Source organism: Grammomys surdaster, unplaced genomic scaffold, assembly GCF_004785775.1.
Source record: "Grammomys surdaster isolate TR1022 unplaced genomic scaffold, NIH_TR_1.0 138, whole genome shotgun sequence".
Classification (NCBI taxonomy): domain Eukaryota; kingdom Metazoa; phylum Chordata; class Mammalia; order Rodentia; family Muridae; genus Grammomys; species Grammomys surdaster.
The window spans coordinates 570,874-597,499 of NW_021604596.1; the positions used below are offsets into that span (position 1 = coordinate 570,874).

Here is a 26,626-nt window from a genome sequence, read left to right on the forward strand (position 1 = left end):
TCAAGGGAAGTAAGGTTTATTTTGGCTCACGGTTTCAGAGGATACAATCTATAATGGCTGAGGAGGCAGCAGTGGGAGTATGGGACAGAAGTGGTTCATATGTCCTGACTGGATCAGACCAGCAGGAGTGTATAATCCTCAAAGGCTCACCCCTCAATATCCTAAAGGTTTTACAGCCTTCAAAATAGAGCCTTAAGTTGAAAGATCAGCAGCTCAAAACAAGCCTCCAGGTACATTTCTGGTTTAAGCCTCAACACACACCTTAATATATTTCAACAAAGCTACACATTCACAATTTAACAGATACCATTTTTCATCAAGGAGACAGATATAATCCATAGAGTGTTTAGACTATCAATCAGATACAATTTAGTCAAAACACCATAAAGAGTCTTTTAAATAATCAGGAAAGAGACTTTAACATTATTGCTTACTCTTATGATGAATTTTAACCAAACTGATAATTCTATAATCTTAGTTTATTTTCTATAGACTTAAATTATACTGCTTGCCAGGTAATGCAAGTATTGATGCAACTTTCTGTAATTAATTTAACTGCAAACAAATTATAACCTTAGCCAGTACACAGATAGTGTGACTCAACTGCTTCAGAATTAGTACTGCAAAAAGTAACCACTGCATAGGGAAAAACAAACAAAAGTCTTTTCCTTAAAGATTTTCAAAAATTAGAGTAACAAAAGTTCATGGATAGGCCAATTAAATTTTTATATACCACTTTGCTTTCCCATTTAAGGGAAAAAGGAGTTATCAGGATTAAAAAAAAATCCCTTTTCATTTCCTGCTTACAATAATTTATACCAAAAAATACTGCAATTATACTTTTGGGTTCTTTCCCTCCCTTCAACTGTAAGGGCAACAACTATAGGTCTAGTGAGGAGACTTGAATAATCATGTTATGCAACTCAAAAGGAATATAGAGGCACAAAAGTTTAACAGACTTTGGCTTTGAAGAACCTCATGATAACCCCAAAGTGGCAGATTAAAAACAACAAAAAGATTACAGCAGCAAGCAACTACTTCACCACATGGACTAACAACTCTAAAATAGACAAGAGATTTCTGTTTCTCCTCTAATCAATCAGCTATATCTTTTTGTTTCTCTTGCTTTTTGGTTGTAGGTAGTTCAAGACTTGCCCACTGCATGGGTTCCGCCTTTCTCATAGTGATTTCAATCTTTGTTGCAGTCATAGTTACATAACTTCGTTTAACATCAATCACCTACAACACATCAAGAGTAAGACAAGAGTAAGAGTTAACATGGTGCATTTATTGATCTCAGAAAAACATATCATGTTTATTCTAATATCAAAATCAAGCTTCTGGGGTCATTTTTATGTAATTTAAGTATCCCGATAGGACATGTTAAGGTTATATTTATGAGCTTTACATAAGTATTCTAAAAATGTTTTTAAGTATTAGGAAAAATTGAAGGATTCATAATACTTACACCCCATAGTTTCACATTTTGATGAAATTCTTTCTCTCCTTCAAACACAATGTGTACATTTAACTGAAATAGATAAGTTATTATGATTATTTTGGTGCTATGTATTGAAAACATGACCTTAATACTCACTAACCATGCAGTAAAACATTGAACCACACCAAGTGAAGAACAGTAACTGATTACATTCATACTGAAGGTTTGTGAGACTATGTACTAATTATAAAGACAATATTGACATTACTCAAGCCATGAGAAAATGCCAAAACTGAGCCCCACCATTTCATTAAAGAAAATGATTAACAGGAAAAATTAGCTAGACTTTTTTTTTTTTTTTGGTTTTCGAGACAGGGTTTCTCTGTGTAGCCCTGGCTGTCTTGGTACTCACTCGGTAGACCAGGCTGGCCTCAAACTTAAGAGATCCGCCTGCCTCTGCCTCCCAAGTGCTGGGATTAAAGGCATGCGCCACCACCGCCCAGCTAAGCTAGAAGTTCTATACTGAGAAACAAGTATGTATTTTGTGACTCTTATAAGCTACTGTACTTCTAGATAACTTTAGAATAAACTACTACATGAGCTGCACTTAAAATCCTGTTTCTATGAAAGTCATTTGTGATTTTCTGATCAGAAATAAGAACGTTTGAGAAAATGTTTAATATAAACAATGGTTTAAGGTAATGTCTATTGAGTTACTTAATATACCTACCAATGTACTATTTGCTTCTACTTGACTGAGTTCTGGCAGTGAATTTTTAGCATATACTGAGATGGTAACTTCACCCCCAGTCTGATGCCAGTCGTGTCTACATGGAACAACTTTTTTCCCCTGGAATGAAAGAAAAACTCTGTAACGTTAAAAACCACTGTACAATCACTGTTTCCAAAAGAACTAGCTCAATTAATAAAGGAAAAATGATTTTGCACAACTAAGCACTTCATGCATTCTGGGCAACAACTTCTAAAGATCCTACTGAGAGGGTTAAACAATAAATTATGATACAAAATATCTTAGTTCATGCTGTGAGTACCCTCATTTCTCGAATTTGGCTTTTCTTTTTTAAGGTAACATTGTTACAGTCCATTGAGGAGATAATTTTACAAGCCTAACTAAACTTTTATTCCATTTTAATATCCATAGTCTACTAAATATTGTTAAAATCATTTTTTGATGACAGAAATGAGAAACACATTTATATGATAGGAAGCAACATGCGACCTTGAAAGCATGAGAAGCTTATTTTGTATGAATGAACATTTTGGGAATGCTACGACTGGAAATACGGTTCTGCTGGTATTATGCTTGCTTTTCAAGCATGAAGCCTGAGTTTGGAACACCAGTACCCACATAAAGATATTCATATGTGCTGGAATGCATCTGTAACCCTAATGCTAGAGGACTGAGCACAAGATCCCATAACTGAACTGGTGAGCTCTAGAGTCAGGGAAAGATTGTATTTCATGAAGTAAGGTGACCAAACGTGGACTCTTTATGCATGTGCACACACATATACAAACACAAATTGTTAGCTAATAACCATTCTTATGGTTATTAAATTATCTTGTCCTTTAACATTAACATGCAGATAAAGTCACAACTTACAGAAATCATCTTTTGACTGCTATTATAAAAAGGAGCATTATTATTATTCTCCACTGCTACACTATGTATCAGTCGAATTTCAAAAACAAATGAAAAATTGGTGATTTTTTTTAAGTAAACTGCTCTAAGAAAGAACAAATTAGCCACAAAATTTAGGGAACTCTGAAACACTTATAATAAAAAAGAAAAAGAAAAAGAAAAATCACCAGGGACTATACTCTGAAAAATTTTAAACAAAAAGTGAAGCATAATTTATTTTTTAATATTTAAACTGTTAAGCTTTGACAATACAGAAAAAATGTGTAAGCATACCTCACTTTCTGCTAGTAAAATATTTCTGCAAGTTTTATGGACAGTAAACTATGATTCAAAAGCAACAACAATGAGATACCCAAATACTGAACATCCTTGAGTTAAAGCTACAAGTTTTATGACCTAGAAAGGATCATAAAACATTATTAATAACAGCATAACACAAAAGATTGCTAATATTAATCATCCTATTAAAATAATAAGATCTAGCATATAAACCCTTATTTAGCAACAAATTGATTTTCTTGGTTTTAACTTAAAGGACGGTAAGGAATTACATTCATAGACCTAAGACTTTTGCTCACGAGATAGAAAGACTATTTGTGATTGATACTTTTGTGGCAAAAAAAAAAAAAAAAAAAAAAAAAAAAAAAAAGTGGAGGAAGAAGAGGAAGAGGAAGAAGAAGAGGAGGAAGAGGAGGAGGGGGGAGAAGAGGAGGGAGAAGAAGAAGAAAAAGAAAAAGGAGAAGAATAAGAATCAGTTTTAAATATTGGTTTAGTAACACTAAATGTTTTAAATGTTTAGTAACATTTCGTGTGGATGAGTGCTTTCTTGCATGTAGCCTGTGTACCACATGCATGTATGGTGCCTAAGGAAGTGGTGAGCCTTGTAGATGTTGCGAACCAAACCCTGGTCCTTTCAAGAACAAGTGCTCTTAACCACTGAGCCAATTCTCCAGCTCTTGTGAAACTACTTTAGTAAGACAAAGATCTTTCAGTTTTGGCAGGTTTAGGGTATTTTTGAAAACTTATACACCTGTATCAATACATACAAGGATTATTTTGTCAAAAGACATATTGCTGAGATATTGAGATAACTATTTTGTATATATGCCAATGCTTTACCCTATAAGAGAGCATTTTTTTTAATATAAATACATACTAATCTTAAAAATGATTCATATGAATACAGATCAGAATGTGACTCTGAGAAGGTTACTTACTGCATCTTTTTTAGTCCACACATGTTTCCCTTTCGTACAGCCCTCTTGGGCTAAGAATGTATTAAAATCTGAGGTTTTTCTTCTACAACAGCTCCAATATTTCATCCTTTAAATTAGACAATGAATTAAAGCCAATATTATCATTATAACAAATGTAATTAAGAAATAAAAACTCCAATTTTACATATCTTGCAAGTACTTGATACTTAACTGTTAAAATAATTCATACTAGGGAAACATTTTAAAAACTAGGGTGTTATTCATTGTATTAACTCAGCTTTCGAGTAAATAATCAAAACTATCACAATTCCAGGTCTAGTTTCTCATAGAGAATGTACACCTAGTTCCCTCATGAAGCTACTAAAATGTAGCATGACCAAAGACACTAATATTTACATTTCAATAACACAGTAAAGAGCATGGAACAAAGTAGAAACTAGTGTTTCCATATATGATGGCCAATCACAAAGAAGGTAAAACCACTACTAACTTAAGAAACATTCCTGCACAGGGAACAAAAAATTATCAATCTCCAGGTTAAAAGTCCTGAAGTATGTGGAAACAGTTGAAAAATCTAATCTAGTAAAATTTCTATATATTAATTGTATATAATTGTATCATAACATAGAAACAAACTATGAATTGAGAGTTATGGAGAAGCATGGCCTTTCCTGGGTACTGGTGCTTTCATTTCTCCATGGCTAAAAAAAACTAAGGTTCTAAAACTGAATGTCAGTCCTTTACACAAAGAAAAGTAACTCAGACTACATGGTAGGACAGCCTGTAAGCGGTTCCACAGGAGGCTAAGGCCTGAGGATCCTGAGGTAGAGGCAGTCCGCATAACCTGTAGGACCCTACTTCAAACTAAAAAAAAAATCAAACAAGTCTAAATAAGATCACACTGCAGAATCACAATGATTACTTAAAAATTGTAGTCCTATTTTTCTCCTATGTTTAATGAAAGCAATTGCGCCTGCCCACTTTAAGTTATTATAAGGATTAAACGGTGGCCATGTAGGTAAAATTTTTACTGTAACTACATGGCAGTGCTTAAAGGTATAAAGGTTTAATTAATGTTTTAATCAATACTATAAATATTTTAATTAGGTATATGTATGTTACCCCTCATGGAAAATGGGTACTCCAGAATGATACACACAGACTTCTTCTAGACTCTGTAGACCCTGGTATGTCTACAAAACAAAGAAGAAAAATATTAGCTGTTCATCTCACATTTGCATTTTATAATACCTATCTGAAATACTGGTTACTCATAAGACCTTCATAAAATACTTAAATAACAGCAGCTACAAGAACACTGGTAAGTTCATCAAGAACTGGAAAATAACCCTCTTTTGGACATGGTTAAACTCTACATCTCTGTAAAGAAAGCAAACAGAAAGGTAGGCAACTTACTATATAAGATGGTTTTAGCCTTTTCAGCATGAGGTTACACTGATTTATATTCAAGTATTCAAATCTACAACAACATGTTGGAATCAAGGGACTTGTACTATCAACAGAAACATGATTTATATGTACAGTATATTCACTCTGTGTGGGCATTACAAATTAATATGAGAAGTCTAATCATTTCTGCAAGTTTCAGTAGAATACTGATTTTTTATCCCTACAAATGGTAAAATGAGCTGCAGACCTATATACACATCCATGGTTTGTCTGGAAGATCCGGGCCCCACTGCTGCTGTACATGAAGGCTCTACAGGTGAATTCACAAAAAGTTATGTTAATAAAACATGGATGCAGCTTGCAGTATATTCTCTATTTTTGTATTTATATAACTAAAGTACAGAAGACCAAAATTTTTCGTTTCATTTTTGTTAAGTACAAAGTGCTAGGAATTTATCTCTTTAAGTATGTATGTTAGAATCTAAACTTATAACTGCCACCTAAAAATGTCTCTTTTCTCATCTTATTCAATGGCACTAAATGTACTCAGTCTTCCATGTGTGAATCATTAAGTCTGTCCTTTCTACCTCCAAAGTTATCACAAAATCTTGTGAAACTAAATGTAAACATTTATCAGTTTAACTTCACCCATTTCCCACTTCTTAATTTCACTTCTCTACTGGGTACAATTTTCTGATTACTACCATTCTTCTCAAATCACAACACACAACTTTAGGTGTTTCATATATTTTTCACTGCATGAGAAAATTATAGCTCAGAAGCATTTCTTAAATAAGCAGGATAACAGAAAAAACACAAATTTCATTGCGTGAAAATTAAAAGTTCCTCTGTTTATCAATGACATCATCAGGTCAGTGCAAATCATACAAATGTCTCTGACAAAGGACTTGCAGCTGTAAGATAAGATTTCCTACAATTAATAATCTTGTGATTATCGAGAAAAAGATGACAAAAAAGTAAGTGAGAGATTACATACATTTAACCTGAGAAGAAAGAACTAGCTAGTCACTTTACAACCAGTGAGGAAAGTAAAAAGCAAGAAAAGAGGAGAAACACTGACAAGACTGCCAGTGTTTGGCACAGGCTCGAACCCATTGAATATTAAGCATATGCCTCCATATCAGCTAAAAGTGCACACTCATATAATTCCATTTCTAGTTACTAAAGTTACACACTGAAATTTTAAGAGTGACATTATTAAAAAAACAGGAAGGAAAAATCAACTATCAATTGCAGTGCACTTTAGCAGTAACATCCTCAAAGCACCGAAGCGGGCCAGACCATGGCTATATTTCATAAAAGAAATCTAACAAACATAAGTGAAAAAAGATAAATTAAGAAAGATGACAAGTTTTATTATTCCTTTTACATTACCATCTGTAACAAGCAAAAAATAAATGCTGATAGAAATCTTTGGAAGAAAAATGTCAACTAGTAGTTAAGCTGTCCTGCTCAATAGTGTCATATTCACTTTGAAAGCCCTTAAGTTTTGAATAAATTGCCTCCAGGAATCTCAATCCAGGAGAACAGAAGGTCCAAATCCAGTACCAAGTCAAATGGAAAGGCCAAACAATAATGAATGTATGGTAGGTGGGGACATACCCCGACTGGGACTGTTTCATTATATGTATTTCTAGCTCTCTATTTAAGCCTTAATCTCACTCAGCCAAAATGGACTTTGAGTGGGTGTTGTTGGATCTTTGTTTCTCTCCCCAATGTGATCACATGAATAAAAGCTTTTCATGCTTTTCACTATTAATTTATCTGTTTCAACTAAATTATCAAAGATGACTGGCTAGACTTGGCTTCTTGGGACATAGGCTGTGACCTTAAGTCCATCAATTACCAGGTTCTTGAATGCTCTTGTGACCCAAAGTCCATCAATTACCATGTTCTTGAATTCTCAACTATTCAAATGATACCATTAATTGTACACATATCACCCATATGCTAGTCACATAGATAAGCATTCAAAATACAACAAAAAGCAAACAAAACCATATTATAACCCTTACCATGAGAAGGGTGTAGAAGGAAACAAAATGAGTCACGTAAAAGTGAAAGTGTCATAGAGGAAAAAGCATGAATGGGTATACAGAGCAGACAGCAAAAGGTCTCATGATGTCTAGCCATACTCTACATTTAGTCATTTCTCAGCAACCTACTCTCTGGAATAACACTACCTGGTTTTCTATAATAGGATTGAAGTTGGTTTCCCTTCTTCTGATTCTACTTATGATAGAGTTCTCTCCCTAAACTGGGCATGGTGGTACACAACTATAATCCTGCCACTCAGCTGAGGAAAAGGACTAGAGTTTGAGGCCAGGCTGGGATAGAGTGAGACTTGTTTCAACAAACAAGACAACACACCTCCCTGAAGCAGACAACGGCTTACCATCAGTTTGAAGTAGCCCCTTGTCCTGGGTTAGGCCTTTCACCATCCTGCCTATTTCTTCACCCACTCCTCTCAGCTTATTGCCCAAGCCCTATGACCCTGTCATCTGCTGAGCAGCATTTCTCTAAAGCCTCTTTACTTGTACAGCTCCCTCTGTGGATAGCTATTTCCAGGTTTATCACTACCCCCTACCCCTCACCTCCGAATTCTTACCTAGTGCCACTGACAAATCTTATATAAGTAATCTCCAACTGAAACCACTGTAGTTGCTAGGTCTATTGTATTTATTTCAGGTCTAACTGAATTAATTATTCAATGGCCTATTTTTATCCTCCTGTCCACATTAGAAAATGCTCCACAGGATGACATTTTGTTTAATTTGATTCTATTATCTTCAGCCCCTGGAACTTGTTGCCTAGCACATAACAAGTGCTTACTAAATGTTAATCAAATTTATTCCCATCATTCCATCAGATGTTTCTCTTAGAAGTCGTACTGTATTTATAGCCCTAGTTTTGAGCAAAGTGTCAAACATGTAAGTAGCAAACAACTATTGGCAAACTTTAGAGTGAACTGCCGTCCTTTGCTTCAATATTAAAATTTTACTGCATAAATCTGAAGTTTTATAACATATACCTTTGAACACCCTCCATTTTTACAAGAAGTCCCAATCTTAATTTCATCATTGTCTTCTTCTGCAATGAAGAAAAAGGAAAGGTAACATGAGGTTTCATAACTATGCTCCTTTTGAAACAAGAGGAATAAAAGTACAATATTAAAATAGTACTTCCACTTTCTTTTAAAGCAAGTCTAATTGAAATAAAAAAAAAAATTAGAGGAAAACAAATGTACACCCCAGCACTTGAAAGACTGAGGCAGATGATGATGAATTCTAAGTCATCCTAGATCACACAAGCAATATCCAGAACTATTCGAGCTACTGAACAATGTCTTGTCTCAAAACAAAAAGCCTTATACCTACTTTTTGCCTATATGCCCTCAAATCATACACATTATATTTCAGACTACAATGCAGTGATCATCCAATTTTATAAAATCTTATTATGTTCTCTTATAAAACAGAAATCATGGATAATATTTTTCTCCCTTGATATTATTACAGAGAGATCAAATGGATAAAAATATTTTATATGATACACAAAGAAACATTTTAGTTATTACAGAAATTTATCTGGTAAAATAATTAAGGGATTGTAAGTTTGCACATAGACATAATCAATGAACCAAATGTTACTTCTATGGTGTTATTAGCATTTGGGAAGAACGGAAGTTCTCTGCTACAATATGCTATACTTTAAGACAGTATAATATAGCTATCTCTTTTGACAGAAAATTATTAAATTATGTCTATTACTTAGACAGAAAATTATGAAAAACAAACAAATAAAAAACAATGTCTTACCTTTTTTATCTTCTTCATTCCCAGATGACAGCTTAAGTTTATCAAGTGCTTGTTTTAGGGAAGCAGATATTTTTAATTCCAAGTTCGTCATTGGCTCATCTGGGCTAGAGAATTTTGAAGTCTTATTATCATCATTAATAGGCCAAAGTACTTCGTTGTACTTGAAACTGATAACCTTAGAAATCTTCCATATGAGGTGTAAATTATCTGTGCATTAAGTTATTTCTAATTAAAAGTATTTCATAAATAAATGCCACAACCTACCAACATTCTAATTTTCAATAAAATGCTGCATCTATTAAAAAATTAAATCTCAAGTATTTATGCCACTGTAGCACAAAGATACCACTACACAGTGGACTGTAAGAAGAGATAAAAGACTAGAGATTCAACCTTGGAAAGATGAGTAACTCCCATATAAAGCAAGATAGAATTCTTTTCAGTTTATCCCCAAGCAAATTTTCAAGAACTAAGTGAAACCAAATTGATCTGTACTAGCTGAAATAATTTACTTATGTCAAGAGTATAGACTTTTCAATTTAGATAAAATTCAATGACTGTGTAAACCACCATCATCTTCTAGTACTTCATAATGAACATGAATATATATATATACATATATATATATATATATAAGCCTATTCAGTAAACAAATATCAAGGTTATTAATAAATAGTGATAAATGATCATAGGATATTCACTCTGCATCTACAATAACTTGTAAAACATTAATGAAATATACTAGAATTTGTAATTCCTGTATCAGATAGATTTAAAATAAAACGACAGATTTAAAATAAAACATTTAAGTGCTGGAGAGCTAGTTTAGTGGTTTAGAGGACATAGTGTTCTTCCAGATGATTGAGGTTTGATTCCCAGTACCCATATAGTGGCTCAAAAACTGTTTATAATTCCAGTTTCAGAGAAAGCAGTTGCTGTCCATGGGTACCAGGCATGCAAGTAGGCAGACACACATGCAGGCAAACATGCCCTTACAGATAAAACACAATAAAAAATTAAAACACATTTACTTTTTCTCATAGCCTCTTAAGTAAGGCTTATATTTCTGTAGCCCATCATTTAAAAAAACGGTAAAAACTCACACTATCATTAAATTCTAATAGACTCTAGTGAGATGTAACAGACTTAAGGATGAACTGTACTGTAACAAAATTCTTGTCCTGTTCTGGTATTCATAGGCTAGTATTTGATAGTCTCTTAAGACTGAAATAATATTGTAGATAGAATAAAAAGAATTTTGATCTCTAATTACAGCCTATACCTCAAAATATTAATGAACAAATGAACATCAAAAGTCAGGATTCTTATTTTGGGGCTATATTATGTATCTATAAATTTATTTAAACATAATAAAAGAAATATTTGGCAACACTATAAATATATAATGTAAATAAAAGCCTCAATTGGTTTTGATGATATTTCAGGCTTGTTCTTAAAAAGAACTCACCTGAGGAACAAATCTGGAGCCCAAATTCTGTATTTATATTCTACAGCCACTATTTAAGTACAGGTTGAAGATCTTGCATTATAGGAGTAAACCCATTAATATAGTGGTTCTCAACTTGTGGATCATGACTCCTTTGGGGTGGGGTCAAACAACCCTTTCAAACGAGCTGCCTAATACCATTAGAAAACAGGTATTTACATAATATTCATAACAGCCACAAAATTATAGTTATGAAGTAGCAATGAAATAATTTTATGGTTGGGGAGTCCCCATAACATGAGGAACTATATTAAAATGTCACAGTATTAGGGACCACTGCATTAATGCATTTCAAAACATAGTCTGGTTTGAACAGGAGATCATTAGATTAGAACAATCTAGTTCTACTTCAAGCTGAGCAAAAGCAATTTTTAAAGTATTTTGACAAAGAGGGTATCCTAACTCAAATAAATGAAAACTCCCTAAGTACTAATCTAAATGTAAAGTAAGTGACTAGGCCTCTGTGGCGCTTCAATTCAAACTAATTATATAAAAGGACAATTCTTTTACCAAATCTCACCATGAAAACCATGAGAATGATATACCAGAAAACAAAGATATACAACTCTCTAACTGTGTGTGTATGCCCTCAAAAATTAAAGGGTTACTACCAAAGGAAAAAAAACACATACAGTGGTCACTGCAAATGTCTTTATACAATATGCTAAAAGAAAATACCACCCACAAATTCCAGTATGATACAGTCACAAATATAAGTAGCTACATAGATTATACCTTGGCCTTTTTATTGCTTCTACTGGTTTAGGCGCTTGAATGATGTGCTCCTGAAATTTGGGTTTTAATTCCGATAGTTCCTTCTTCTCAGTAGTCTTGACTTCAGGTTTGACTGGTTCAGGTGGCTTCTCACTATTATGCCTACCTTTTGTACAGCCCTGTTAGTAAACGATATGAATGAACAGTTATGCTCTGACCTATTTTATGTATGTATGTATGTTTGTATTTTGGGTGTTTTAAAAGCCTTTTCTAATTATTTATACATGCCAAAGCTCTTTATTGAAAAGGGTCTCAGCCTGTTATATCAGTTGCTAGAGTGCCTGTCTAGCATGTACAAAGCCCTGGGTTTGATCTCCAACACTATTAAGCCTGGCATGGTGCCACTTCTAATCTTAGCACTTGTATTTGAAGGCAGGAAGATCAGGAGTTCAATGTCATCCCTGGCTATACTTGGGTGCATAAGACCCTGCTCAACATAACATAAAACAATCTGAGCTTCCCCTTTCCTATTAAGTAGAAATATGACCTTAACCCAAATAATTTATTAAAATTTATTTTTCTCATCTATGACACTGAAATGATTGTTCTTTCTTATCACTTAAAACCTTGATGTCTTGATAAAATTTATTGCTTCTAACTGAGATTTTTTATGTATATACTTTACATCCCAATTATCAGCCTCCCCTGTCCTCCCAGTCCCCCTCATCCAGATCTTTCCCCCATTCTTCCTCCTCATCCCCTCACACACTGCACTCTGCCCCTCCCCAGCACATCAAGTCACTGCAGTACAGGAGCATCTGCTCCTAATCACTGCCTGCCTTCCAATTCCTTCCTAATGTTCTCTTCAAGAACACCAAAATCAAGGCCATAAAATGACAAATGAATAGTTAACATAATAAAAGCTTAATTCTCCAAGGCAAAGATTTTACAGGTTATGAGGAGATGCAATCCCTTTATAAAGTATGGTACAGCCTGATATTTGAGACAATGGATATCAGTTATCTGACTGCACGATCTAGAGCCTCCAGGAACATGTACTCTTAGGAAATCAATACGAAGGAATAAACTCATACTTACTACAATGCTTAAGAAGTCAGAAAAATCAGTTGTTCTTCTCTTACAGCAAGACCAACCCTATAAACAAGGAAAAACAACAAACTAAAAAACCCTTAAAACTATTTTGCACTAGTTTGCACTTATTTCCTTGAATCCTGAAATTACATACACACCATTCAGCTTTTGTAAGCTGCTTCCAAATCATACAAAGTGATTTTGTTTTTAAAAAAATAAACTATTACTTCATTAAAATAGAAAATCAGAAGCTACTTTTATGAATAGTATCTGAGATTTTGAAAAAAAAAAGTCTTTTAACACCATCTACTGGATGAGGGATATAACTCACTGAAAGAGCTCGTCAGTATACACAAGATCAATTTTCCACACCCTTTCATGTATTTAAAGGATCTGAGGAGTAAGGTGATTGATTTACTTGGGGAAAACAAATCTACTAAGTAACAATTATAGTACTTTAGCTTCTAAAGTAAACTAACCTTATAGCTAGAAGCAGAGCAGACAGAAGGAACTGAGGTAAGTGCAGTTTAACAAACTATCAAGGGCCTGTCCTACACTGGAAGTAAAAATAACAGAAAGACACCTTCAGTAAGCTGTTCATGATAAACTACGTAAAGTGTCTGTTTTTTGAGTGAAATAATGAGACCACTTCAGTGGCACAGCATCAGATATAGAAAAGATGAAGGCCAGAAGAAAGGCCAAACAAGCTCTAAATGAGACCAGAATACAGTGAAAGAACCAATAGTAAATCTTACAGGTGGAGGTAAGGCAAGCATCACAGGTAGAGAGCTTCAGAACCAGGGGCCTCTGTTCTTTGTTCCTCATGGCTTTTACTGAGAGTTAAGAAAGAATCAAGATGATGAAGGTTTGTAAATACCAAAGCAATTACTTTTCTGGCTAACCAGAGGGAATTATTTAACATTATTTATTTTCATTGGTTTAATGTTCTAGTCAGTTAAGGGCTTCTCTGATTACCTGAAACAGAGGATGTGTGTTTAAGATGGGAAAGCACTACAGTTATTTATTATTATGGGCCTACTAAGCTCTGGATCAACTAAAGCTGCCCTGCTGATAATTCATTACACGTGTTCAGTGCTGGCTTATGTTTAACTTGGTAGGCAGAGGAGGACATTGTAAGTCTGTCTCCTTCCCTAATTGTGTGGCTCCTCGCTTAAGGTTCTCTCCTGTTTTTAAAAGGAAAAACTGAATATCATGTAATTTTTTTTTTCGTGAGACCCTTTGATTGAGATGCACACACAATTACCAAACAATCTTACAGAGTTTAAAGAGTGCTGGTATTATCTACAGTCTACAAAAAATGTACTGTCAAGAGGTTTACTAATTTATATATGCATACATATATACATACATACATACAGAAAATTATGTCAGACACTTAGCATTTAACTAATACATGAAAAAAAATCTAAACAAAGATATAGCTGCTAAGTTTGTGTGATCTGCTCAGTTCTATGACAATGAAACAGTGTTTCAGGGGCCTGTCCTCTGGCTCCTGCTTTGCTCGTTTAGCCCCTAACAGTCTTTAATGTGTTGAAACTGATTATAGAGGTGTACTCTCTTTCTTGGAAAACCCTTGTTTTTTTGACTACTGCTCATTACCTTTCTTACTGTACTTTATTTTTCATTTTTCCTTTCTAGTGTTTCTGATTTCCTATCCATAGAGATCTTCTCCATTTTTGCAAGTCCATTAGTTTGTATCCTCAAGTTGTCACCTATACAGTCTAGTGATTCTTAGGACATATTTGAATGTATGTGTCCTACACACAATATCAAACCATTCCACTCCTAAACTGAAGTATCTTTATTACCCTCATTTTTGCAGTTGTATTAGATTTTATTTAGTCAGCTCACTGTGTGTTCAGGTGTGTATCTTCTTATTTCTTTCCACCTAACATTTTGAGCCAAGGTCTCTCAGAACCTAGAACTTGATAGTTCATCTAGAATGGCTTTGCAGAGAAACCCAAGTTTCCCCTTTTCTCTTCCTTGTTGGTATTTATGTAGGTTCTAGGGAATTAAATTTAGGTCGTCCTCTTGCTCAGAGGGCAAGTACTGTCACTGACAATAATTCTTCAGAGTCTTTTTGTTTGTCTGTATTCCATAAATATGTACTGCAAACCTCGGCATTCCAAGCCACTGGATTCCATGACCCGGTAAATTTCAGGTAATACAAGCATTATACAGCTTGCTAGTTTCATGTTTAACCAAATGACTAGTTAAATTTATATTAACAACAAACATATTTTGATATCATAAGGTGAATATTCGGAGAACAAGTTCTGTTTATGTTAATATTCAAGGAAAGACAGTGTAACTTGATGTTCACAAATTTATCGTGTTTTAAAAAATGTGTAAGTCACTGAGAATGTACATATCTCGTATTAATCATAAAGTTTTTTGAAAGGTAACATTGAACATTTGGTCAGAAAAACAAAAAACTTCACAAATAAGAAAAACCATTCTATCATTTCTCTGATTCTTCAGCTTGCTAAGGAAATAAAGGAGAAAATATGGTATCATATTTCCAGTAAACTACTCCAACTAAATGTGCATAACCACTCCTAACACCCAGAGGAGGCCTTTGTTAGTCACAGTGACAGAATAAAGACTGAGACCAATATGCCTGCTTTTATTCAACTTCAAACTTAGGAAGGGAATAAATCATTAGGAAAGTGGGTTGGAATGTAAATAAAATAACTTTATAATTGGAAAATATCTCTGTCGACTCTTTGTCTTTAGACAATCTCCTTAAAGTACCCCAAAATGGTCATTAAGAAAAACTAACAAGCTGGGAGAAAAAAAAAGTTTTATTACATCTTTAAGTTTATTATGGAAATACAAAAAAACTGAAAAGGTATCTTCTTCCTACCTTTAGGGCATCATGAAAGACAGGAACACCTGGGTGGTATGTGCAAGCATCTGTTCAAAAACAGAGAAGGGAATTACACAGCTCCTTATAGAAACAACTTACACATCGCTCCTTCCTTCGGGTGTCGTCAGGGTTTCAGCCTTTTTCCAAATGCATCTAATTACTCCTTAAAACTTATTAATTCCTTGTATTAAAAATAGTTAAATCTCTAAGAGTATAAGACATGGACAAAACTAACCCAGAACTGTTTAAGGATAAGTTCAGAAATACTCTGTATCAGTGGTTCTTACCCTTCCTAATGCTGTGACCTTTATGTTGAGGTGGCCTCCAACTATCAAATTATTTTGGCTGCTACTTCATAACTGCAATTTTGCTACTATTACAACTGCTCTATATTTTTTCATTTTTGTAGTAAATACTACTAAGTACTAAGTAAATACTAGTAAGTACTAATAAAACTTTAAATACTAGTGACTCTGGCAGTACGTATTTTTCATTCTCTAAAAATCTCATACATGTATATAAGGTATCTCAGTCATACCCAACTCTCTCACCTGCTATGCCACCTACACCCACCAACCCATCTCCATCCTCCTGAACTTCATGTCCACTACTTCCAGTTAGTGCTGCTTGAATGAGCAGTCACCTGGCTAGTCATTCCCTTGTAGCAAAGTAACTCCTTCTCCAGCAGCCACCAACTGCCAGCAGACCCTCGGCTTAGCATGAGGGACCATGGCCCCCTTTCCACACTGTGCTAGTTTAAAACTAACTAACAGCACAATCTCAGCCCTCCTCCCCATCTCCTGTTTGACTGTATCTTTTCAGGAAAATAGCAAACTGAAGTATACTTCTTATAAACCTATCCATACAAGTTTCCCAAGAAATTCTCTAAAAAGATAATTTGGAAAAAAAGAAAAAAAAAAAAAAACCTCAGCATTTTAGTAACTGCTCTAATATCTAATTGCTAAATTAGTATTCTTAACCAATTCCTAGATACAAATCCTAGATTTCTACAGTCTTTTTCATTGCTGTTGCTGATCATTTTGTATTTCCTGTCTCTGTCCACATAAGTTTTAACTTATTTAGTTCTTATACAAAATACATTTATTACTGCCAGCAATGTGGAGTGTTTTGTTTAAAACAATCAGATAACAGACTAGACTCAGTTATTACCTGAAAACACAATGTCATAAGGGTAGAGAAAGGAGGTTTCATTTCTCTATAAATAAATAACTTACTTCACTCAACCTTCCAAGTTTAATTCCCTACAATCCAATTCCTGGTATTGCCTTGAAATTTCTCTACCCTGTTACTAGGTTAGTATTACCTTCTTAGTAAGTGCTGGCTACGTATACACAATAGTAGTTAATGCAATGGAACAAGAAGAGGCTAGTAATTATGTACAATAAAGTTAGAAGACAGAAGTTCGGAATGAAAATGTGTATGCACAAAGATACGAAGTTGAGAAGGAATTATTAAAACTGAATTTAATGTACAGTCACTACCACAGTAAACAATGTATAAACACAGCCAAGTGTAAAGCAGTCCAGAATGTCAGGAACAGCTAACTCTTCACAGTGTAACTTGCATGAATGAAATGAAAGAATCACTGTTTTCAAAGGGAAATGACAATTAGACGGACACTTCTTCTCCCGCATTTATAACACTTAACAGTTTTGCTGAGTTTCATATGTATTTGATGGGAAGTGATAACACATTAGCAGTTAAGTTTTAAGGCCTTTTTTTTTACACAAGTTTAGCTGAAATTTTCACTTGTCACTCATAACTGCTGTGCTGTTTCTAAAAGTTTGTCTACTTTAGCTGCTTAACACATGCAAATTACAACTCACATTTCTTGAATTACAAACTAAAATTTCCTATCATCTTGAAAGAAGTCTAATTTTTATACACAGGAAAACAAAGCAACTAATTTAAAAAGACATGAAATAAGGCAATACGCCTGGTAAGTACACCATACCACTCAAGAACAGGAAGACTGGGTACAGACTGGCAGCTTCTTACAAGTGACACATCTATCACTGTACTCCAGAACATATTGGTACCTTCAACACTAATCTTTTAATTTGTAGTTTAATGTTTAAAGTCAAATGATTCCCATTCTAGAAAGCTTTCTCCTAAACCCAGTGTTATCACCTGCCATTCATTCAACCAATTTACCTGGCATTTATCCCTACTTTCTAAAAACATTTCCCACTTTGCAAAAGTGAACACACTTTGGCCAGCTGACTGGAGTTCCCATCATACACTGAAGCTGTTAACAGTACTAAATTGTTGACTGTTTACTTATTCATGGCTTTTCTACCTTCTTGTTCTCTCTCTCTCTCCCTCTCTCTCTCTCTCTCTCTCTCTCTCTCTCTCTCTCGTACACACAGACAAGCTTCCAACAAGCTGAGAGAGACAGAGAGAGCGAGCGAGCGAGAGGGGAGGGAGGGAGGGAGGGAGGGAGGGAGGGAGGGAGGGAGGGAGGAGAAAGACACAGACAGACAGAAAAACTTCCAACAAGCAGCTGTTGTCTCTCCTGAACGTTAGACAGGAATCTAGTACCCTAAAAATACTGCCCCATGCTACAAGGCATCAATGTATTCAATATTGAAGTAGAATATGCACATATCATGACAGTTTAACATGTGCTCAGCTGCACCTTTCCCTTTAAATCCTATCCCGTCTTATTTTGAAAGAAGTTACCAGTTTACTTGTGTACCAAGATCACTAACTAAGGGATTGGTTTTAACCTCTTTTACAAAGCTGAACTGTGTTACTACCATGTGGTGTTCCGGTCTATTAGTTATATAATGAATATTATATATGACTATGAATGCAGACTATCCATACTAGATGAATCTGAGACAAATGTCGTTTATTCCCGCAAAAGCCCAGTAATCTGCATAAATATTCCATTCACTAATGAGATTCACTCACACCTCTGGTTTCACCCAGCACAGGTGCTTGCTTTCACTGTGCATTCTAAATTAGACCACACTGGTTTCTGGAACACCACTCGAGGCTCATTTTATGCTGGAATGGCGTAGTTTAAAGCTGCAAGCCCCAGCAAAAGTATGCCGAAAACGTTATTGTAGAACGGATGTGTAACAGTCATTTCCGCAGCACGGTTATTTAAAAAGCAAGCAATTTGACAAGTGACAATACGCTTTTCACTAGTACTTAAACGCAACAAGAAGTCTAATACAGGAATGGTCCACTGAGCACCTCTAATTATACCTCTCACATCCAGGAATTACGGCGGTGACGAAATGTAAACTGGGTACGAATAGCCCCAGAATTGAGGAAGTGCAGGGGATGCCCACTGAGCAATAAGGGGCACCGGGGACACCGAAGCGCCCGGCTCTACGCTCCCGGAGAGGGTGAGAGACCAGGGACGCTCCCGGGGACAGCATGAGGTGAAGCCAGGTGAAGGGGGCCAGGGGTCGGGAGAGGGAGGCCGGCAGAAGGCTGCTGGTCACGATCCTTACCGTCCGCGTTGGCTTCGGGGTCGAAACGCTGGCCACAGCCTCGGTTGTAACACAGGAGCGCCATTCCGTTTTCCAGGCGAAACCCACACCACCAGGGACGAGGAGTGAATCACCACGGCAATCACCAGCACCACTGCACAGGCTGCAGCTAGCTTCCGGAAGCCGCCGGTACCGCTTCAGGAATTTTCCCGAACGTTCCGGTTGCACAGGCGCAGAAGAGACGGGAAGAGGGGCCAGAGCCGGGCGGTGAATAGGAGATTTTCTGCCGGACTCCCACAGGTGAGCACAGTGGGGTGGACCCGGACAGTTACGGATGAGACACCCACAGGCGGAAGCGGAAGACTCGGCGAATCGTGCTCGCTTTGTGCTCACCCCCCCTCCCCCGCCGCCTTCCCCTCCACGCCCCCCCACCCCCCAATCAATCCGGGTGCCGTGTGCCGCGCAGCCGCAGTCGTTTGGAGGCGGGTGAATGAGGGATGAGAACCGCCCCTTTTCCGGTTCTTTGGTCCAGAGTTTTTCAGCCTGGGACTGCTTCAGTTACCAAAAATTGATGTTAAGTCGTTTTTAAAAGAACTTTAGAATGAGCAAAATTATGTTTTGAGTGCAGTCCTAGAGTTAATCAATTCTAAATTGAAATTTCACATTAGTCATCACTTAACCTACTATTAAATCTTCCCTTCGCCTTTAAAACTTTTTAGTGTGCAAGACACATTATTACATAGGCAACTTGCAAACAGTATTATCCTCAGCATATACTTTCTATATGATGCTTTTAAAATAGTAAACAGTTTTGATGTCAGAAAATATTTGTACTTTTCCAATGATCCCAAGTTTATTAATGAAGATCTGCTCACAACCTTCCTATCGCAATAATAAAAGAATTCTCATTTTCCGTATCCTTTTTATGCCTAGAAATATCAAGCTTATGTGTTACTACAACACAAGAATAAAATATTTGTTTAAGCTAATAAGATTTTCATTTTATATCATTGTTATATAATTTATAGTCATTGTTATGAATGATGGAATATATTGAATTCTGTCATTTTCACTTTCTTCTATCTCGCCAATTTAATTGTGCCCAAGTCAGTAATCAATTTACTGTGTATTGTTCCCCTCCCCCACTTTGGAAGTAGCTAATACTGTGTAAAGGGCATAAGCCTTTTAAATATTTATGTTTTAAAAAGACTATATATTGCCAATTGATCTCTAAAAGGTGGTATCAACTTTCAATTTAGCCATGGATAGCTACTATAATCGACCATAGAAATTAATCATAAATAATAAGTGGATAAAGAACTCTAAATTTTTTTCAATAGGGCCAGTTCCAACATTGCATATCAGTGTCACAACATCATTAATGGGATTATTAGATGAGTCTTTTAAGTAGGCTTACCATTTAGTGTCAGTTCTTTTTTTTTACTGATACAAATTGACACTCAGAAAATAATTTCTTATAGTACATAAATTGAAAACTACAGAAATATGATAACAAAATGAACAATTCTGCCACTCAGCAATGACTGTAGAATTGCTAAAAATAACTGATAAAGTTATCTTCATTATTCACACAAAGTATTTATACTTGTAGAAGTTAAAACAAAACATCAAGAGGTACAGAGATGGCTCAGTGACTAAAGATTCTTGCTGCCAAGCCTCAAGACCAGAATTAGATCCCTGAGACACAAATGGTAGGACAGACTTGACTCCTTCCAGTTTTCTTCTGACCTCCAAACATATTCTGCATTGTGCACATGGGTCATGAACATATGCCACAAACAAATCTTTGTGATTAAAAACTTACTTTAAGAAGAATGGAAGAAGAAATAATGTGATAGTATATAGAGAAGTTCATCTTCTTGGTGTTTTAAGAAATTGAAACAATTGTTAACTTGTTTTTTTTTCACGTCTTTGTTTTGTTTTAGTCAATATATAAACTGTTTTCTACTTAGATTGCACTTTCACCTCCATTCTTCTTGCCAATATTATCTACTACCCAGAAAGAAACTTTTTTAGTATGTGTATAATTTATATGGATGTTAATGTAATCAATTACCCAATTCAATGCTTTCTTTTATAAGAGTTGCCTTGGCCATGGTGTCTCTTCACAACCAAAGAACACACTGACTAGAACACTAAAGTTGAGACTCTAAAAATTAGAACGTGCAGAATTTGTCATTTCTGTTCCTGTGTAATATTGGCAACTTTTACATTCTTGGCAAATGGTTGACTACCCATCTCCAGCTCTAGTATTTATATTTTTCGACTTTTTTCCCCATAGCATAGCATTATCATAGGCTTATTCATGTTGTTAAGAATGACAAGATTTCCTTCTTTTCATAGGCTGAATAATGTATCTTTGTGTTTGCGTATATAATCCTGTGCTATTTATTGAGTCATTTGTCTGTGGACAATTAATTTATTATTATGTCTTGGATATTGTGAATAGTACTATAATTAACATGGAAGTACAGGGATGCTTTTGATATGATGATTACCTTATCATAGAATGTATAAAAAAGAAGTAGAGGGGCTCTTGCAATTTTTGAGCATTATTACTGGTATTTAATAATATCATACTGAGATTTTAATTTATATCTTCCTGACCTTTTCACATTTGAACAGCTTTTCACAATTATTTTGCTTTAAGTTTCTTCTTTATTGAAGTGACTAAATAGATTCTTTGCCCATTGATTCATACTTTTTACACATTTTATGTGATTTTCTAAAACCTGGCAGATCATTTAGAATTGCTGTATATCTATGAATATGTGACAATTTGAATTGATACAAAACTTTAAGATTTCAAAGTTTTATAAAGTTGCTTTTTCTTTTTTTGGACACAGGATCTCATGTAGTTCATACTGGGCTCATTTTTTGCTGTACTCCTTTACTTAGCCTTGGCTCAGGTAATATTGAAGAAGGGATCAAAAATTTGAATGATGTAGAGGAATGTTGTGAAACATTGTCTTCAAAATTTGACATTGCTGACCCAGCCTATCAATCTATGGGTGATGTGGGAGGGGGGTCACCAAAACCAACCCCTACTTGAGAAGTTATTGGTGATTAGTTAACTGGAGAAGAGTTAAATTTCTCCTTAAGTGGGATTGGCCACTGATAGGTTCACCATTTCCTGGTGTATAGCCCCATATCCATGAACTTGTTGTGTTGGAGGTTACAATTAGGAGATGTGCATGGGGCTACAGAGGAGTCCTGAAGTGGGGGAGGGTTGGTTAGGATCAAGATACATTGTGTATATTATGAAATTGTTAAAGAGTAAATAGAACACTCCTAAAAAATACTATCTAACCAGTCAGCTAAGTCACTTAGAAAAATTTTACCATCACAAACCTGAAAGTACAAGAGTAAAAGTATAAATGGTGAAACCTTTACACCCAGCCTATGGTTCAGAACTGATTGGGAAGCACACTATGCTCTCTGTCTAAAGCTGACTATAGGTAGAAGCTGATCTTTGTTCATTTGGTAAGCCATAAAATACTTCTGGAAGGTTTATGATTGAGCTCCAATACATACCACAGCAATCAGAGTGATATATAACAGACTTGCCTTTCCTTTCTTTTTCTTCCCAGTTTTGTACTTTTCTTTTTAGTATCTTCTTAAAATGAATTATTTGCTTACAACTTCTTTTTTTTTTTTTAAGATTTAGTTGTTTTATGTATGAGTGCTCTATCTGAATATATACCTATGTGCCAAAAGAGGGCATCGGATCCCATTACAGACGGTTGTGAGCCACCATGTGGTTTCTGGGGATTAAACTCAGGACCTCTGGAAGAGCAGTCAGTGCTCTTAACCGCTGAGCCATCTCACCAGTCCTTGCTTACAATGTTTGTCTTCAACTTTGCCTTTGGAGAGGACCCAGACAAAAACAAATTAATATTCATTTTTACAGAGTGTCTTTTTAAAAATTAAAGCCTCAAAACTGAATTTATCATAGCTTTTTTTTGTGGATTAAAAGTTCTACAGAAAGGGGGACAATTTGCAGACAGCATTTTAAGCTATTATCAGATAAGATTGACTTCCTTAGGCAATAATGGCACACATTGTCTAAAAAGTACTGTTTTATTATTTAAAACATCAGCTGTTAAAATTATTTTAGATTTTATCAAAATTTACCTCTGATGATATATATATAAATACTAGATAATTTGTCTTGTTGAGATTTACATAAATTAGCCAAAATTTGAATATTACCATTAACTTCTATATTTTTATTTTTTCTGAAATTTCATCAATGCATGAATTTTTTTAGTTTCTACATTTTATATTCCTGATTCTGATTTTGAAGTATTCTGAATTATAATTTCTTAAGACACAGATGGTGTGTCTTATGGTTTTCTGTTAAACTAAGAATGTACTGTGCAGTTTGTTATGGGAAAGGAACACATTTTAAGAAGCAATGAGGACATTCAAATGTACTTTATGTCTCACTAAAATGTAACTTGTAAAAAGTAAAAAATTTTTTGCATTATTATATTACTTCCTAAGTTGTTACTGCAGTGACTGACCTGGCACCTAATATATGCTGAGCAAATTTTGGCTCATTTATTTAAATCTCAACAAGACAATTTGTCTACCATTTATGTGTATCATCAATGATAAATTTGATTAAAACTGAAATAATTTTTAACAGCTAATATTTTAAATAATTAAAAAGTAATATATAAAATACATATATATATACACACATTATGAAAATAAGTCAATAAATAAATTTACAGTCATTCTGAAAATTTTTTCTGTTGAATTTGGACCAAAAATTAAAATCAAAATGAAATAAAGGAATTAGTTTAGAAATATAACTAATGAAGCAATATATTGGACTCCAAAGCATATAAATGAAAATGTGATACGTTTTTCATGAATGCAACAAACATTCAAATATCAAGAGATAATTTGAAGTTTCCTTTTAAATAATGAAGAATCTAAGTAGAGATAACTATATACTGTAAATCTTACCACGCTCAACTATATAGATGAAATAGAAGAATTATTTTGTTCCACAAGATGGCAGCAAAGATTTATTTTATCACCAAAAACCAACCAGTCATTACTCCAAATGATGCTCATCTATAAAAATTAATATATGAGGAACACAGAGACATTTGCTGTCTTGCTTTAATCTTTACTGTTTCTTACCAACAATTTCATTACAAAATTCTTATGCTCTCTCTTTATACTTTTGATGTCTTTTAATACCTTCCTCTTCATACTTTCCACTTCTATTTTTAGAACGCAACCCACATAATGACATTTCTGTGAATGACAGGCAACACATATGACAGTAATCCTATGATATCATAAGAAAGCCAAACCCTTCTCTACTGATAGCATTGAATTTCAGTGATTGCCCTTGTGTTGTTGGTGATGCCAATATAAACAAGCAATGCTGCCAACAACATTAGTGTAGCACGAGCAGGTCTTTATAATACAAGATACTTGGTAATGGCAGTAAATGACTGTTACTAGTTTGTATATTTCCTGTCGTGAGATTTTAGAGTATACTTCTACTCATCATCAGAGTTTACAGCAACACGTGGTTTTATGTTTGCAACAGCTGCATATATCTTGTGTCTATTATGTCTCTTGTTTCTTCCAAGAGGGCTTGGTAAGCAATCATCTATCATTGAACTTCTGAAAAAAACAAACTATTATCTTTACCTAACAGTTAAGCTGTCATATGTCATGTTTCACAAAATGTGCCTGACTGTTAAGCAGCAAATGATTATATGTCTAAATCTAAATATACTAAACTCCTAAACTGAAAAACTTCAGCAATTCTCTAAACCATAAAGAATAAAGGATAATTCCTTAAGTTAAATCTCTCAGTTAACTAATGCCCATAGGTGTGTTCTGTTTACAAGGCCCAATATATGAGAGTACTAAGAAAACATGATTAATTCAGGAGCTTATCAGGTGCTATGATGTACTTCTGCAGTGGAGAACTCACTAGGTGAAAGTGTGCTTAGAAATGAAAAGAATGATGCAGTAAGAGATGAATTAGTATTATGCTCTCCCAAGAAATAGATGGTGTGTCTCATGATTTTCTGCTAAGCTAGGAATGTATTGTGCACTTTGTTATGGGAAACTTGAAACAATAGTTTGGGAATTTAAAATGTAATTGTAAATACATTTAAATATAACTATTGATTATTTGTTGTTGTCTCCTGAGTTTCAAAAGTTATGTCATAATTGTAAAAGTGATGAAAATGAAATTCATTCACATTATCTCCTCTCTAGCATTTTCGGACATGTTCACATCATATTTCTATAGAAACATAACATAGTGCCACTTTCTGAACTTCTATGTTTCTTAGTGTGTAGATATTATGGGACCATAATCTGGATTCCTTTAGTTAACTGAAATTCATGTAACAATAAGTGAATAAAGAAGCAGGGGAGGGGGTGGCAATGGAACAGAAAGGGCATGGTCAGAAGGCTGCATAAGCACCAGTGCCATAGATGATAAGCACTGAAAGAATTTTAGATAAGGAATAATTTCATATTAAGTGCTGCTAAGTTATTAATGGGTAAAAGAGATTAGATTTGGCAATTAGCATGCCAAATAGTGACCATCACCAAAAATACAAGTTGAAACATTATTTCTCTGAGTCAGCAAAATGGAACAAAGAAATAGTGGTGATCGTGAACAAGGGAAGGTACTATGAGAAGGGAGTTTACAAGCTTTCTGTCACCTCCCCACAGTGTTATCCGACATCCTTACATTTTATATTGTCTTATTCCTTTTCTTTTCTTCTTGATCGTTTTTTTTTTTTTTGACTCTTATTTGTTCTAGAGCCCAATTTGGCTTTGGAAGTCTTACATGTCTGCCTCATTCTCCCAAGTGCTGGGATTACAGGTATGTGCCTGTATACCAGTCATTTTTATATCATGTAACAGGCATAATGTGCAAATGTCACCACAGTTTTGAGTTGGGTTTCCTTGGTTAAAAACATTGAACACTATCACATATCTCTAACCATCTGAATGTCTTCATTTCAATCATGTCTATTTAGAATCTTTGTCTATTTGAAACATTGTTATACATATTTGGGGTATTAAGTTATATGAGTTTCTCTTCTGTTTATTTTTTATTGTCCTATTTATTTTAGTTTGACATTTTCATACACATCTAAATTTTATTCTAATTATCCCCTAGTAGTCCCCATCTTTCTTGGAAATCTGTTTCTTATATTTCTCTAATTTTATTTGTTTGTTTTCTTTCAGGATGCACTGAGTTTTACCAAGGTCATGTGTCAATTCTTTTTTTTTATATATTGGATATTTTATTTACATTTTAGATGCTATCCCCTTTCCCCATTCCCCCCCACCCAAAAACCCCCATCT

General features: G+C 34.8%; 1 protein-coding gene and 1 long non-coding RNA gene across 5 annotated transcripts; one reads left to right on the plus strand and one right to left on the minus strand.

Moving 5' to 3' along the window:
• Positions 1 to 19,464, minus strand: Chordc1 (cysteine and histidine rich domain containing 1). Its single transcript, XM_028763338.1, has 11 exons — positions 19,262 to 19,464; positions 15,771 to 15,820; positions 12,890 to 12,946; positions 11,813 to 11,970; positions 9,571 to 9,674; positions 8,784 to 8,842; positions 5,444 to 5,514; positions 4,322 to 4,427; positions 2,172 to 2,291; positions 1,469 to 1,531; positions 1 to 1,239 (listed from the first exon to the last, which is right to left on the minus strand). The coding sequence occupies exons 1-11, from the start codon at positions 19,323 to 19,325 to the stop codon at positions 1,096 to 1,098; spliced, it is 996 nt and encodes a 331-aa protein (XP_028619171.1). The 5' UTR covers positions 19,326 to 19,464; the 3' UTR covers positions 1 to 1,095.
• LOC114617717 lies at positions 18,949 to 26,626 on the plus strand. 4 transcript variants are annotated; one of them, XR_003710858.1, is made up of 5 exons: positions 18,949 to 19,053; positions 19,338 to 19,540; positions 22,108 to 22,170; positions 26,076 to 26,138; positions 26,507 to 26,626. It is a non-coding gene; the product is annotated as an uncharacterized LOC114617717 (long non-coding RNA). The 4 variants fall into 4 exon arrangements; XR_003710856.1 differs by lacking the exon at positions 18,949 to 19,053 and adding an exon at positions 19,085 to 19,189; XR_003710855.1 differs by lacking the exon at positions 18,949 to 19,053 and adding an exon at positions 19,088 to 19,199.

Excerpts from the sequence above, each read along its gene's own strand:
- Chordc1 (XM_028763338.1), bottom strand. The coding sequence starts at position 19,325 with ATGGCGCTCCTGTGTTACAACCGAGGCTGTGGCCAGCGTTTCGACCCC. Across the intron at positions 9,675-11,812 it reads GAAGCAATAAAAAGGCCAAG|CCCAGATGAGCCAATGACGA; the intron begins GTATAATCTATG and ends AAAATTCTCTAG. Across the intron at positions 2,292-4,321 it reads TGTGGACTAAAAAAGATGCA|GGGAAAAAAGTTGTTCCATG; the intron begins GTAAGTAACCTT and ends CTTTCATTCCAG.